At 39.6% G+C, this 16,192-nt stretch overlaps 2 protein-coding genes across 2 annotated transcripts in view; both read left to right on the forward strand.

Moving 5' to 3' along the window:
• Positions 1-7,546, forward strand: part of nars2 (asparaginyl-tRNA synthetase 2, mitochondrial) — an 89,193-nt gene extending 81,647 nt beyond the window's left edge. The window contains exon 14 of the mRNA XM_060826621.1: positions 7,043-7,546. Within this exon, the coding sequence (XP_060682604.1) occupies positions 7,043-7,187 (145 nt within the window). The 3' untranslated portion in view covers positions 7,188-7,546. The remainder of the gene's footprint in view (positions 1-7,042) is intronic.
• A 6,616-nt stretch (positions 7,547-14,162) lies between these two features.
• The window catches only part of gab2 (GRB2-associated binding protein 2), a 318,459-nt gene continuing 316,429 nt past the window's right edge, over positions 14,163-16,192 (forward strand). Inside the window, exon 1 of the mRNA XM_060826622.1 lies at positions 14,163-14,399. Within this exon, the coding sequence (XP_060682605.1) occupies positions 14,328-14,399 (72 nt within the window). The 5' untranslated portion in view covers positions 14,163-14,327. The remainder of the gene's footprint in view (positions 14,400-16,192) is intronic.

Genomic DNA, 16,192 nt, shown 5'->3' on the forward strand with positions numbered 1-16,192 from the left:
TCTGTGGAGGTAAAGCTCTTCCATAATTAAATTAGTTTGCTCTCAAATTCCAAACCCATTCCCCTTCAGTTTTGTTTTTGATTCAATCAGTTGACTGAATCAATAGTTGAGAATCAACTACATTGCTGTGGATCTGGAGTTACATGGAAATCAGACTGGGTAAGGATGACAGATTTCCTTCCTTAAAGGGCTTCAGTGAACAAATTGATTCTTACAAGAATTGAGAATGATTTCATGGTCATTTTTAAATTTTAATTCATGAATTTTTTAGATTCAAATTTGACCTATTATATAGTGGGATTTGAACTTGAGATCCCAGAGCATTACATAAATTAACGAATCCAATGACAATACCATGACATCGTCAGCTCCCTCAAGGATTCAGCCATGATAACACCTCTGAGATCTATGAAATTTAATACCTATTAAAATAACCTAATACATTTCTCCATCATATCTGCCTTTGATATTCTCATCCCATAAATTATTCTCCATCTCCCATTCATATTTTTCAATTCCACTATCTTTCCATTCTATTATAAATATCAAATCCTGATCTTCAAAGTCAGAGAGCTGAAAACCCAGGAGCTTTAGTGCATAACTGGTTCAGTCATTCACTTATAAATTTGGCTTAGCTATGTCAAGCACCATTGTGCCTTGACCATCTCATTGAAATTCTCCTCCCATACCATGGAAGCATGCCATCCTTTTGTCAAAGGGATCTTTTCTCCATGACATTTCCTCCCGCACAGAGCTCTTTCCATCACATTCTACTTGTTAGAACAATGACTGATTTTTCAACTTTTTAATTATCCTTTTAAACGTTTTGTTTTGGAGTAGTGAACTGGGAATTATGTACTGGAAATGATCTGTGGGCTTTGGGACAGCTTGCGGTCAAAGAAGAATAAGCCACGTCTGATTCTTGATTTAAAGGGTTCCAACAGACAGGGTGACCCTGGGAAGAAGATGGTTACTAAATAGATAGCAGAAGTTGGCTATTAACAAGGTCAATCCTGAGAATTGGTTCCAGCAGGTCTGGAAGAGTCCTTGTGTTCAAGCCTTGAATACTAATTGAGGCCTTAGTAAGAGATACTTCAGTATATCAGGGCAGAACCAGAATTGAGGTTTTGTTTTTAAAGTATGTTTTTTGAGAGCTGAGCTTGGCTGCTGTCAAGACAGCATAAAGATTTGAAAGCTCCCTGCCTGATCTGCCACACCATATTCTGGAAGACCAACAAAGTAGAGAGCTGAGTTAGAAGTATTGCTGCCTTTGTTTGGATGAACTGAGAAGATTGCTCTGATCAATGTTGCAGTAAAGCAACCAAGAGTCCCACATTTATTCTGTGAGATGGAGCATCATGAAAACCATTTAAGTAATCTGGCCAGTTTTGTTATTTTCTTTTAGTTATCCCTTAACTGTGTTTGTTTGTCTCTCCTTTGTCTGAATTGGCATAAAAGCAAATGTTTGAGTTTAAATCATTAATCATTTAACCTTGTTGTTTAATTATTCCTTTGCTAAAATTATGTATTTAATAAATAGTTAAGCCTTTCATTTGAGATGCAAAACTGGTATCAGGAGTTAATTATTCACCAGTTCAGCAACTGAATATTCAAATTCTGGTTAGGAACCATTAGAGTAATTATTAGGGGCTTTCAGAGATTTAATTTTACTGTGTTGTGAATACAAAGGTAGAAAGGCTGATATGGTTTGACCATCTGTCTACATGTCATAACATTACTCCAATATCAAATGAGTTTCTTCCTAAGATTGAGGCTATTTCACCAGCTACTCTACTCTTCTCCAGCTCCCATCTATTTTAGCTTTGGACTCCCCCCATCATTTTACAGTTTGTCTCCTGTCTCTCTTCCTGAACAATCTAACCTCTTCCATGAGAGTGACTCAGTTCATTCAATCCCTTTCCCAACTGAAATGTTGGCTAACTTTGTTAATGTATTGTTTGCTGAGTCACTGTTTTTTGCTGTTTTTTGAGCCTTGGCAGAACTCCAAACTTTTACCATCGAGCGCTTCTCCTTCCAACATAAATTGCTTTGGTTGTTAACGTAAAATTTGGCACCTATCCAACCATCGACTGAAATTCAACCATCCAAAGTTATCCATTATTAAGATTGCTTAATTCTACTTTTGTATCTTCGAGTCGCACATTATCCATTTGCTTCATCTATTTCTCATACTCCATTCTAGCCCCCTGCCACTTAAAGCACTGAGATTATTTTCTGTATTTGTGTCAATAGATATGTAAGTGGATGCTTAGCTCTTTGATAAATGCTTAACCCGCTCATTGTATGGTCAGTGGCTAAAGATACCATGTAGACAATCATTCCTGTTACGGTTTTTGAGCTACATTTTCATCATTGTTTTGAAAAACTTCAATGACCTCGTTCATCCTGTCCTATAAACCTCAGGTATCTGTGCTTACCCAATGTGGCTATCAGCTCTCTTAGCCCTGACTTCTGAAGTTCCCTGAAGTCCCTCTACTCCTCCTTCCAGAAACTCTTGAAAACCCAGCTTCTTGACAAAGCTTTTGGCCATCTGCCTTATTATGTAGCCTTTTGTGACTTAGAGTTACAGAGATGTACAGCATGGAAACAGACCCTTCGGTCCAACCCATCCATGCCGACCAGATATCCCAACCCAATCTAGTCCCACCTGCCAGCACCTGGCCCACATCCCTCCAAACCCTTCCTATTCATGTACCCATCTGAATGCCTTTTAAATGTTGCAATTGTACCAGCCTCCACCACTTCCTCTGGCAGCTCATTCCATACACGTACCACACTATATCTCTTTTATATCTTGCCCCTCTTACCCTGAACCTATGCCCTCTAGTTCTGGACTGCCCAACCCCAGGGAAAAGACTTTGTCTATTTATCCTATCTATGCCCCTCATGGTTTTGTAAACCTCTATAAGGTCACCCCTCAGCCTCCGACGCTACAGGGAAAAAGCCCCAGCCTGGTCAGCTTTTCCCTGTAGCTCAAATCCTCCAAACATGGCAACATCCTTGTAAATCGTTTCTGAACCCTTTCAAGTTTCACAACGTCTTTCCAATGGAAGGAGACCAGAATTGCACGCAATAATCCAACAGTGGCCTACCCTATGTCCTGTACAGCTATGACATGACCTTACAGTGTCTGTACTCAATACTCTGACCAATAAAGGAAAGCATACCAAATGCCTTCTCCACTATCCTATCTACCTGAGACTCCACTTTCAAGGACCTATGAGCCTGAACTCCAAGGTCCCTTTGTTCAACAACACTCCCTATGACTTTACCATTAAGTGTATAAGTCCTGCTAAGATTTGCTTTCCCAAAGTGCAGCACCTCGCATTTATCTGAATTAAACTCCATCTGCCACCTCTCAGCCCGTAGGCCCATCTGGTCCAGATCCTGTTGTAATCGGAGGTAACCCTCTTCGCTGTCCACTACACCTCCAATTTTGGTGTCATCTGCAAACTTGCTAACTGTACCTCTTATGCTCGCATCCAAATCATTTATGTAAATGACAAAAAGTAGAGGGCCCAGCACCGATCCTTGTGGCACTCCACTGGTCACAGGTCTCCAGTCTGAAAAACAACCCCCAACCACCACCCTCTGTCTTCTACCTTTGAGCCAGTTCTGTATCCAAATGGCTAGTTCTCCCTGTATTCCATGAGATCTAACCTTGCTAACCGGTCTCCCATGGAGAACCTTGTCAAACGCATTACTGAAGTCCATATGGATCATATCTACTGCTCTGCCCTCATCAATCCTCTTTGTTACTTCTTCAAAAAACTCAATCAAGTTTGTGAGACATGACTTCCCACATACAAAGCCATATTGACTATCCCTAATCAGTCCTTGCCTTTCCAAATACATGTACATCCTGTCCCTCAGGATTCCCTTCAACAACTTGTCCACCACTCGAGGTCAGGCTCACTGATCTATAGTTCCCTGGCTTGTTCTTACCATTCTTCTTAAACATTGGCCCAACTTCAACCATCCTCCAGTCTTCTGGCACCTCATTTGTGACTATCGATGATACAGATAACTCAGCGAGAGGCCCAGCAATCACTTCTCTAGCTTCCCAGACAGTTCTAGGTACACCCGATGAGGTCCTGGGGATTTATCCTGGGAATTCATGTGTTTCAAGACATCTAGCACTTCCTCCTCCATAATAGGGACATTTTGCAAGATGTCACCATCTATTTCTCTACATTCTATATCTTCCGTATCCTTTTCCACAGTAAATACTGATGCAAAATACTCATTTAGTATCTCCCCCATTTTTTGCCTCCACACAAAGGCCGCTTTGTTGATCTTTGAGGGGCTCTATTCTCTCCCTAGTTACCCTTTTGTCCTTAATGTATTTGTAATAACCCTTTGGATTCTCCTTAATTCTATTTGCCAAAGCTATCTCATGTCCCCTTTTTGCCCTCCTGATTTTCCTCTTAAGTATACTCCTACTGTCTTTATACTCTTCTAAGGATTCACTCGATCTAACCTGTCTATACCTTTCATATGCTTCCTTCTTTTTCTTAACCAAAACCTCAATTTCTTTAGTCATCCAGCATTCCCTATACCTACCAGCCTTTCCTTTCACCCTAACAGGAATATATTTTCTCTGGATTCTCATTATCTCATTTCTGAAGGCTTCCCATTTTCCCGCTGTCCCTTTACCTGTGAACATCTGCCCCCAATCAGCTTTTGAAAGTTCTTGCCTAATACCATCAAAATTTGGCCTTTCTCCAATTTAGATTTTTTAGATCTGGTCTATCCTTTTCCACCACTCTTTTAAAACTAATAGAATTATGGTCGCTGGCCCCAAAGTGCTCCCCCACTGACACCTCAGTCACCTGCTCTGCCTTATTTCCCAAGAGTAGGTCAAGTTTTGCACATTCTCTCGTAAGTACACCCACATACTGAATCAGAAAATTGTCTTGTATACACTTACCAAATTCCTCTCCATCTAAATCCTTAACACTATGGCAGTCCCAGTCTATGTTTGGAAAGTTAAAATCCCCTACGATAACCATCCTATATTCTTACAGATAGCTGATCTCCTTACAAGTTTGTTTCTCAAATTCCTTCTGATATTAGAGGGTCTATAATACAATCCCAATAAGGTAATCATCCTTTTCGTATTTTTCAGTTCCACCCAAATAACTTCCCAGAATGTATTTCCAGGAATATCCTCCCTCAGTACAGCTGTAACACTGTCTCTTATCAAAAATGCCACTCCACCTCCTCTCTTGCCTCCCTTTCTATCCTTCCTGGAGCATTTTTATCCTGGAACATGAAGCTGCCAGCCCTGCCCATCCCTGAGCCATGTTTCTGTAATTGCTATGATATTCCAGTCTCATGTTCCTTATCATGCCCTGAGTTTATCTACCTTCCATGTTAGGCCTCTTGCATTGAAATAAATGCAGTTTAATTTATTAGTCCTACCTTGTCCCTGCCTGCCCTGACTGACTCGCTTCTGTTCTCTACTGTACCAGTCTCAGATTGATCTCTTTCCTCACTATCTCCCTGGGTCCCACCCCCCCATCTTACTAGTTTAAATCGTCCCGAGCAGCTCTAGCAAATCTCCCTGCCAGTATATTAGTCCCCTTCCAATTTAGGTGCAGTCAGTCCTCCTTAGAGGGTCACTTCTACCAAATGAGATTCCAATGATCCACAAATGTGAATCCTTCTCCCATACACCAAATCCTCAGCCATGCATTCATCTGCTCTATCCTCCTATTCCTGCCCTCACTAGCTCAGCACCAGGAGTAATCCAGATATTACTATTCTCGAGGACTTCCTTTTTAAATTCCTGCCTAACTCTCTGTAATCTCCCTTCAGAATCTCAACCTTTTCCCTTCCTACGTCATTGGTTCCAATGTGGACAATGACCTCTTGCTGGCCCCTCTTCCCCCATGAGAACATTCTGCACCCTTTTTGAGACATCCTTGATCCTGGCACCAGGGAAGCAACACACCATTCTGATTTTTCACTGCTGGCCACAGAAACGTCTGAATGTACCTCGGACTAGAGAATCCCCTAACACAAATGCTCTCTTGGTACCCAACATACCCCTCATTGCATTCGAGCCAGTCTCAATACCAGAAACTTGGCTGTTCGGGCTGCATTCCCCTGAGAATCCATCACCCCCTACATTTTCCAAATCGGCATACTTGTTTGAAATGGGTATAGTCATAGAAGACTCCTGCACTAGCTGCCCAGCTGTCTTATCTTTCCTGGAGTTAATCCATCTACCTGACTGTATCTGAGACTTTCCCCCCTTTCGATAACTGCCATCCATCACACACTGGTGCTGTTGCAAATTCCTCATTACTTCTAACTTTCACTCCAACCAATCCATTCGATGTGATAAGATTTGCAAGCAACAGCATTTATTGCAGATATAATCCACAGTAACCCTTAAAGTCTCTTTAAACTTGATGGTAGAGTTTGCTTTGTGGCTTGGTGGTAGAGCTTGCTTGGTAGCACCATGAGGGGGCGAATTAGTTCAGTTAGCTGGATGGTTGGTTTATGATGTAGAATGAGACCAACAGTATGTGCTCAAGTACCACTAACTGAGATTAACAGTAAGAACTTCCCTTCTCAACTTCTCTCACCAAGACATGTTGACCTTCAGGTTAAACCACTACCAGTCATCTCTCTCTCTACTAAAAGAACAGCCCTACAATTCTCTAGGACTATGGCGACTTTACCTATGGCACCACTCTGAAACACCTTATAGAATTGTATTGTGTTAAGGATGCTGTCTCAATATAGGTTATTACATTAAATTTATATTTGCAGTAGTCCATCTTCACTGCTATCTGCAAATACTGTCATATTCTAAAAAGAACAGGTTAAACCAGAGTTAAATAAATAGCCACCAAACCTGTTGTAAGTATATAAATACCTAAAAGAAAAGTGTTTTTTGTATATTGTCAACATAATCACAAACTATTGAATGCAATTGTAATTTAATTTACAATACTACAAATTAATTGAAAATGTACATAATATTTTTAAACCATCTCACCCCTTCTAGGTATGAGGAACTTCGCCAGTTTGGATCAGTGCCACATGGAGGATTTGGATTGGGATTTGAGCGATATTTGCAGTGTATCTTGGGTGTTGAGAACATTAAAGATGTTATTCCATTTCCAAGGTTTTCTCACTCTTGCCTTTTGTAAACCTGAGAGGAGTAAATCATGTTTTATGATTAAAGGTTTTATTTCAAGAACCTTGTAAAACTGGCAAATGGACAATATTTTCTCGTACTGTACAGTAGTTTAATCCAAATTCTTAAATATTTACATATGAAATTGATGTGAGTTGTAATGAGAAAGATGGAAGGTGACCATATGGCAGTGGTTATTGTATTTCTTTCTGATAAATCTTTCCAGGATGTTTTTTTTTAAATACAATTAAGAGAATATATCAGATTACCATTCTTCCAACTTACTTCAGTTCTCTAACAAGAGAAATTAATTTCTATTTCTCTTTCAGTGAGATTTGTGAAGAAGTATTGTGTAATTTGGATCTTACTGGTAATAAACGGTAATTGCATTGAGTTTTACTTAAACAAACCATTTTGGTATATATTCATAATTGAGAAAATTATGCCATTTACCCTGTTTTTGGGTTTCATGCATTCACTTATACCATGGTATTATTATACGTATCAGAGTTATTGCCAACGGAAAATAAGAGTGCAGGTAATACTTAAAGCAAATCAGTTTTTCGTTAACAAGGAAGAATAAATAGAAGCCTAATTTTTTTTTGGATTAAGATTTATCATTTTGGGAATGACAGCCACATATAATAGTGTATCAAGATGCTTTCCAATACACACACGTCTCACAGTTAGGACAAGAATTGGTGAAAGTGACATAGAACGTCATCCAAAATGCAAGATTTGAAGAGCTTTTTGAGAAAAGGAAGGAATAAGATGAAATTCAATGCCATCAAGCATCTGTTCGCAAAATTATAAATGACTGTATTGCAGGGCTGGAGATGAAAGAATAAACAGTCAGTGATTTGGGTTAAAGAAGGTTGCAGAATCAAGGATGACTGAGCACAAAGACTTTTAAAAGGGGATAGATTGTGAAGTCAATACTTAAGAGTAGGAAACTAATAAAAGTGATCAATGGTACGAATTATATGGAAAGAAGATTTTGTCTCTAAAAGGATTAAGGTGTGGATAGCTTTGGGTTCATGTATAATGCAGGTCTGTCAATGAGGCTGGACAAACAGAACCTGGAATTCAGTTGGAATCAACACTGGAGGAAGGAAGATATTTAGGACCCAGTCGGCAATGAATTATTACATAACATGGATTCAAATAAAGTGATTTGACTATGATTATATTTTGTTTCAACACAGTGAAGTTATCAGCAGTATTGCAAAAGTGAGTTTTCATGTTTCCTGCAGCAACTTAAATCCATTGAAATTAGCATTTGAGATCAAAGGTTGTCCCAGGATTCCAGGATACTGTTGCATAAATTTTGTTTGACAGTAGAGAGGATTAACCAAATGCTGTCTTTTTGCCTTGTCCAACTTTCAATAATTTGCATACTTAACTGAAATTACTTGTGTAATATGCAAACTTCAAGACTATAAGGCGGCATTGTTTATTCCCTACATGAGCCAAGAAGTCTAACTGTAGTTTAGGAAGTCATTTGAATTGGTTAATTGAGACAAGACATGGTCAGGCAGACTTAAACTTCATATTCCATGTTATTCAGTAAATTATAAAGGTGACCAGATACATAATAAATAAATCAGATGTAGCTCCCCTTACTGTACAATGTGTGGTCAATATATCCAAAGCAGATGATTCCAAATTACTTGTGTGGAAAATGAGTTGATCTTTTCAGGGTGGACAGTGAGAGCATCTCTTTGGTCTTAAACTTTTATGGGTTGAGGAACAGGCAAGTCACCAGAGGTGAGACACTGTCATTTTAAATTTTACCATTTCTGTAAATGCATCTAACACACATCAAATAAAATGTAATACTTGAATAAATGTACTTTATACAATTGAAAGTTTTGTTGAAATTATTCAATTTAATGACACTACATAAGTCTGAACACAAAAGACTGGGTTTCCTGAATATTTGTTCACCACCAGGACTGGCTGTGAAATTTCCCAAGAAAATGTTCATTAAACATTCAAGGCAAGCTCCCTGAGCTTCCCATTCCTTTAACGCTATAATTTTGTGTATGGTTGTGTTCTGTTGTAAGAGCGTATGCAATTGGCATCTTTTAAAGAGGAACCTGCCAAATCTTCCTCCTCCTTCAAGATGTATGAAGATTTTGGATAAAAAGCTGCCACTAACCTCTTCCCTCACTCATCTAAAGTTTTAATGATAGGAAGTGGTAAAGGATGACCATGTGGAGATCTCAGCAGATGTGGCACATTCTTGAGCAATAAAGATTTATTACATAGTAAAAAAGCATTATAGTCTTCTATAACATGATAGATACAGTCTTGTACGACCTCACGATAAAGAAAATCATGTAATAGAAATAACAGGGCCTATGGGAAATAACAGGGTTGGGGCAGATCACCAAAAATATCAGTAAAAATCGAAACAAAAACTAGTAATTAGCTTAACACAAACAATAGCACAGTCTAAGTAAATATTAAAATCATTTTAATGAAGTAATGCAATACATTTAACACATCCTGAAAAACTGGAAGGTAACTTGAAGGGGCTTCTGAGTTTGATGAGTTACAGTTCTGTATTAAGACAGGGGCTGAGGGTTTTCATCAATATCATCATTACATTCAGGTGCAGGGTTACAACACAAAAAAATTATTCTAGAAGTGGATACCTGTGATTCATAATCCTTAGGCAGCTTCTTGGAGGTTGGCTTAAAAAAGGCATCTAGTTTTTGCTGTTCTGCCATCTTTCATGAAGATGTTCATAGTGTGTCAAATATGATTAAATGTCACAAACCACTATCCTGCAGCGTTCTGCATTGTAGTCATTGTCTTCTAAGAGCTGCAACTCCCTTCTGGATAGAAGATAAAAGTGGAAAGCTCTCGTGGTGCTGCATCCTGAACTTCATCGTCTTCATCTTGAGGTTCAATTTCCCCCGCAGCAACAAGTTATTGTAAATCGGCTGTGGAGTGGTGTTCACAGCCGGACTTGAGCAGCTCCTTGACATCCTTAGTCTCCACTTCAAATCCAACTTGTTTTGCAAGAGCGATACAATGTTTTTTCATTGCTGGAAGCTCCTCTGATGGTTCAATGCCTTTAAAATGATGACAATCTGGGAGAAGTTTCTCCCAAACTGTATGCAAGCAGTCCCAAATGACATCACCACAGGCCTCCACAATGATGTCAATAGTATTCTTAATGTTATAGCTCTTCCAAAATTGAAGAACACTGCCCTCATTATCACTGTCAGCTGCAATCAGCTTCCTGAATGTACACCTTAAATAATAAGCTTTAAAAGCTGCTATTGCACCCTAGTCCATTGGTTGAATGAGAGAGGTTGTGTTCAGAGGTAGAAATACACTTTGATGTTTTACAAAGTTCACCAATCGTAGAGAGATGGCTTAGTGCATTGCCCATAATGAGGAGAATCTTGAAATCCATCGTTTTTCACCTGCAATAATTTCCAAAAACATCCTTGAAAGCATCAACAATAAGGTAATAAAAAAAATTGTCCATCGTCCAATCTCTTTTGCTTGAGCTGAAGTAAACACCTAGAGATGTAGAAGGTAACCTTTAAAGGCTCATGGGTTGGCACAGCGGTACACTACCACAGGCTTCAGGTTTAATTCTCCACTAGCATTGGCACCCAACAACAGTCATACAATCCTTTGCGACCTTAAAACCTGGAGCATGTGCTTCATTCTTAGAACTGCAGGTGCTGGATGGCACTTGCTTTTATATAAACCTATCTTGTCCAAATTGAAGATTTGATCTAAGGTGTAGCCTTCTTCCTCAATCAATTTTTTCAATACTGAAGAAAATGACAGCACACATTCCTCATCTGCACTGGTAGATTCACCACATAACTGTGATGCTTCTTAAAATCTAATGTTCTGAAATCCAGCAAACCGAGCACTGAAGGCAGGCACATCTGCAGGATTTTCAGCTTCCCCCCCGCCTTAGGTCCTCCTAAATTGATACGGCTTTCCTTTTTTTATCGTGAGAAAGGTGGTGCTAGATTATTTTTTTCAATTGACCTTCTATCCACACACTTAGAAGCTGATCCATTTCCTCAACTTCCTTTGTTCATGATCTCTCAGACACTTGCCAGCACTCAGACTTGTTCCAGCAATGCAGCTTGCTTTAGTTCTTTCTGCATTGTCTCTAATGGTGCATAGAGTCCTTTCATTATGTTGAAACCGCTTTATAACATCGAACTTCTGTTTGTGTTATAGCCTTTCTTTTACAGTCACGAGTTGTGATTTTTTTTTTCACCTGGATGCTGCTTCTTGTCAACGTTCTTGCAACTTTGTCCTTTCCACATGGAAAACAGCGAGATTTGCAGGGAACAAGACTGAAAATAACTGAGTACAGCACTGTACCTTTCAGGAAGCACTTCAACACAAAGCACACGAGCCGACTGACCATGTGATGTTGACACAAGTCCAGTCCTTAGTATACTGTGACACCTTCACCAATCGCATTACAATCAAATCACGTTGAGGAAATGCGCGTTATGCGAAAATGATCTGTATGCAATAGAGTAGGTTTAGGAACATTAGCTAAGAGACATTGTTATCTTTTATGAGATAATGCAAATAACTAAAGCACATGATTATAGACTCGAGTGTCTGAACTAAAGCCTGACTTGCTCCATTCAGAGATGGCTATTTCTATCAGTGGGTGCAACTATTTCAGAACTCCTGAATAGACAACTTCTTTATGCGGAATCTTGCCCCTCTCCAACCGTTTTCCTCCTGTTTAATCTGTTATACTGTCAATTTCGCAAGTATGTAAGTTTTACCCCTATCTCTTCACCCCAGGTGCTAGTTTACAAATTCCTCTGGAATTTGTCAGAATCAGTGGTCATGTGCTTGAGGCTGATCAATTCAGAAGTTGTCATTTTGTGTCACTGGCAACTCTTCAATTCGTGAATATCTTTTACTCAAAATGTTTGGTTTTGGTATTGCTGGATTGTTGTCTTGTTGAAAGAATCTTCAATTTCCTCAAAATATGTAATTGGAGGCAATCCAATATATGAAATAAGTCGTTTTCTTTTTATGTTTTCACAAGATAAATTTAGGAGAAGATCTGTAATGCCTTTTTTTAGCCAAATTCATCATTTTGTTTTGGTTTGTATGGCCATTGGCTTTGGGTATGGAGCATTGTCACTGAGCAGTTGCCGTCTTGGGCTGGTTATATGAAGAGTTCATTAAGGCTTCAGGTGACCCGAGGTTTTGGAAGTTAAGCAGCAAATATCTTCCCATTGATGAAGAACAAGTCGACTCTTTCAGTCCAGTGAAATTGGTCTTTTTAATGTCGATAATATGAAGCAGTTTTTTTTAAAAATGTGTGTTCTCAGTTGCTATATTCCTCTTTCTGGATTCCACTAGCATTCTTCGGAATACGTTTAATCATGTACAAATCTTTATCAAAATCCATTTGTTTCCTTTTTTGTATGTAATGCTCCAAATTGTAGCCTTATACTGTATTCGCTACATTTTGTGCTGTGTTTCAGTTGCATTTCTTGTGACAAAAAAAACATAAAGTTGCCATTTGAGACATTTCTTACAGTTTAAACATTGCATTTGTATGGCGCTTTCCTCGATCACCAGATATCACAACGCGCTGCATAGCCACTGAGTGTTTTTGTGATGTATGGAACTATCTCATGTTGTCTAAGCTGGAGCCCTCCGCACAGATGGAATGGGAAAAGAATTATAAATAATGTACAACCGAGAAGCGGGTCATCAGTCCAGCTGTTTTGTGACAATACCTGTACTCCGCAGGTAACTTCTCTCGCTCTTTTATCATCAATATTTTCATTTAAGAGTAAAAAAAATTAATTTTAAGAGCTGAATTTATAGGAGTATAGAAGAGGAATCGAAAATGTCAGTCCGAGCTATTTAAACAGTGAAACCAGGAGACAGCTCTAACATATTCAAATATAAATTGAGAATAATTGTGGACTATTGGAGATAATACTGAAATCCGACTAGCCGTTCCACGCTGCCAAGGAAGTTCAGGATTCTTCGGAATAAGTGAATATTCGATTTCAAGCTCTCTGAAGCTTTTCAATGTTTTACAGTTTTGATCCAAAGTTAATTCAATACGTCTGGTGCTTTTTTTTTGGGGGGGGGGGCATAATTTCCTGGATATCGGTGCACATCATCCTGAAACTTTGAAGCGCTAATTGCGGTCAGCGCAACTAGTTTGTAATGTTTTGCGCTGGGCACCAATCGTATGTATTTCCGTTCATGTCTGATGATAGGCCACTGAGGTGGGTGCAGCAATACACTATCAGACTCTCTGCTCCAAGTGTGGAAAACGGTGGAGGAGGGAACAGTTCTCCTGGACATCCACTAAACATTCATGATTTCTAACCATCTGTCTGTGTTGTAGATACCCGTGTTACCAGGCAGCGTTGTAAAACAGTTCTGCTGAAACCAGCGCTCTTGTTACAAGAATACGCCTGCCACAACTATATGTTTACAATCCAATTTCTCGTCGATCCAAGTTCTCGATTTGGCTGGAAACGCCCCTTTTAAAGGTTCACTTTACGCCAGGGAGGGGAGTGTTATCTTAACCATTTAATTCTGTGATGCTGAGTAGATTAGAAATGGGGAGGGTGTTGGTTTACGCAAATAGTGAACATTTTGGGTATTGTGCTCGACTATGAGTAGTCTTTCATTTCAATGCCATTGGCACTTATTCAGTTTAGTTTAGTTTCACTGCCCGTATGACTGAAATGTAAATTGTATTTAACATTTGTAACATTTCGAGCAGTCGCAAAGAGCCTGCTTTCTAAAAAGAAGCAGGACAACCCTCATCCCTCGAAGACCCTTCGGAATCCTGTTGATACTAGTTTATGTCATGGGAGTGTTTCATTTGGCCGTCATTAAAGGTGCCGTTCGCCTTTAAGAGCGGCTGAAGGCGGGGCGGAGCTCCTCTGAACAACAAGCTCTGCTCGCTACTTCCTACATGAGCCCGGCAGCTGGAGCAGCCACTGCGGGGCTTGCAGTGACTGTTGGAGCTTGCGGTTACAATTTACCAAAATATCCACTAGCTCCCCTTTGTAGGACAGCGCGAAACTTAAGGGGAAAGCCGTTAACCTGTCACTGAATGTGACTGCATGGTGTCCTTGTAAGATTGGCAGTGGGCAAGATGAGAGGAGGAGAGATCGTTTGCTGTGGATGGTTAAGAAAATCTCCACCAGAAAAGAAGTTGAGACGATATGTGAGTAAGAATGGTGCAATGTCATAGGTTTCTAAACAGTGGCAGTTTCAAAACACCAACGCTGCAGCGGCAGGTGTCCTCGTCCTTTCATGTTTGGAGAATGGCAGCCGATCCAACAACTTTAATAAAACATTTTCATTTCTGCCGCAATGGTGTTTAGGAGAGAGCTGCATACTGTTTACAGCAGATAACGCAACATGCGTCTGTTTTAGATCCTAAGCAAAACATGAATTAGTTTTTATATGTAAACAAATTAGAAACACATGCAAGTCGAATTTCTCACGAATTGCATTTTCACGAAAGTAAATATTATGAGAACGGTTACATGCGTGTTAGATTGTCAAATTTCATTGAAGGGTGTTAATATATAAAATCCCTTGACGACTTTAACGTGGACTTGGTGTCAACTGATAATTTAGACCTTGTAACACTGTTCCATTGGGACAATACTTTATCTGGGGTTAAATGGGATGATACAGCTGGAAGCTAGGGCGTTTTATTTTAGATGCTTGTAGCCTCCAGTTGATGCAGATCTCCGATGTGTTTGAGTATTGATAGTCCCTTCCTGAAGTCATTGTAGTGAAATTGAAAATGATAGTTGGTGCTTATGCCTGTCAGCTAAATTCGTTTCTGAACTCATACGTCTAAACTCACGACCGTTATCCAGGAAATTAGAAGAATATTGTACTGACATTATTTTTTGTTTAGATCATTTCAAAGTATTATTGCCAATGCCTGTGCCATGACAGTTTATTTCTGCATCTGGATTATATTACATGTCTTGCAATTCTTTCACTGTTTCATCGTGATGTTAGGATTTGTTTGGGTTGCAGTTTATTTATTTTGTTTCTGATCCTGTCTCCCACGCCAATATTTCCTAGATGGATTGTTTTTGTGTGTGTAATGTGACCTCCTGCCTAACCTTCAACTTTGCTTTGGCGCTGCTACCTCGCCCCGCCCCACGGAATTCTAGTGGATATTATCAGCTCCACTCTACTCTCCTTTGTCCCAACGGCAGGCTTTCTTTATACGTATGTAACTCAAACACCACTCTGCTGTTTCCGTGGCCAGAATGAAACAGAAGGCTGACGTCAAATGCACGACTGAAACCATCTCCACGGTCGTATCGAATTTCAAATAAATGTGCAGATACTGAACGTGGACTATTTCAAAATGATCATGACCCTGGCAGAGGTTGTGGTGCCAAGCACTGCCACTCAGTGGCAGAATGTGGGGTTGAACCTCAGGCTGTGTTTACAAATCTGCCATGCTATTATACATATCCAGCAGAACTTGGGCTATCCTCCCAAGCGGGGCTGGTCGAAGACCTAAAGGAGTCAACCCGGTTATTCTGGCAAATTGATGGTTATTTATAGAGCAACCTGGGCAGAGAAGTGACAGGAAGTCACTTTTTGGGGGGAGTGAGACCAGGTATGATCGATCCAGAAATGGGGGAAAGTTTAAATGTGTTGTTTCAAGAACAGGTTCAGCTTTTGTCAAAGTTGGTCAAGGAAGGTATAAAGTGTAAAGTCGGAAGTACCAGTGTGTGTATATCAAAAGCTGTTCTGTTAAAAGTAAATAAATGCACCACATAATCACTTACAGTTTGTCTTTGAGCTATGCAATATGGTAGCTCACTTGATTTTTTTTCAGTTTCACAATATTTATCATTGAGTCTAAAGCAGTAGTTTGTTTGCAGCTTAATTCTCAGAAGTAGGATTTTCCTGTTAATCTATTGTGACCTTGCATCATTGATATACCATTTTAGCACTTATTCTGGCACCATTCAGTAT

Source organism: Hemiscyllium ocellatum, chromosome 6 (assembly GCF_020745735.1).
Source record: "Hemiscyllium ocellatum isolate sHemOce1 chromosome 6, sHemOce1.pat.X.cur, whole genome shotgun sequence".
Classification (NCBI taxonomy): domain Eukaryota; kingdom Metazoa; phylum Chordata; class Chondrichthyes; order Orectolobiformes; family Hemiscylliidae; genus Hemiscyllium; species Hemiscyllium ocellatum.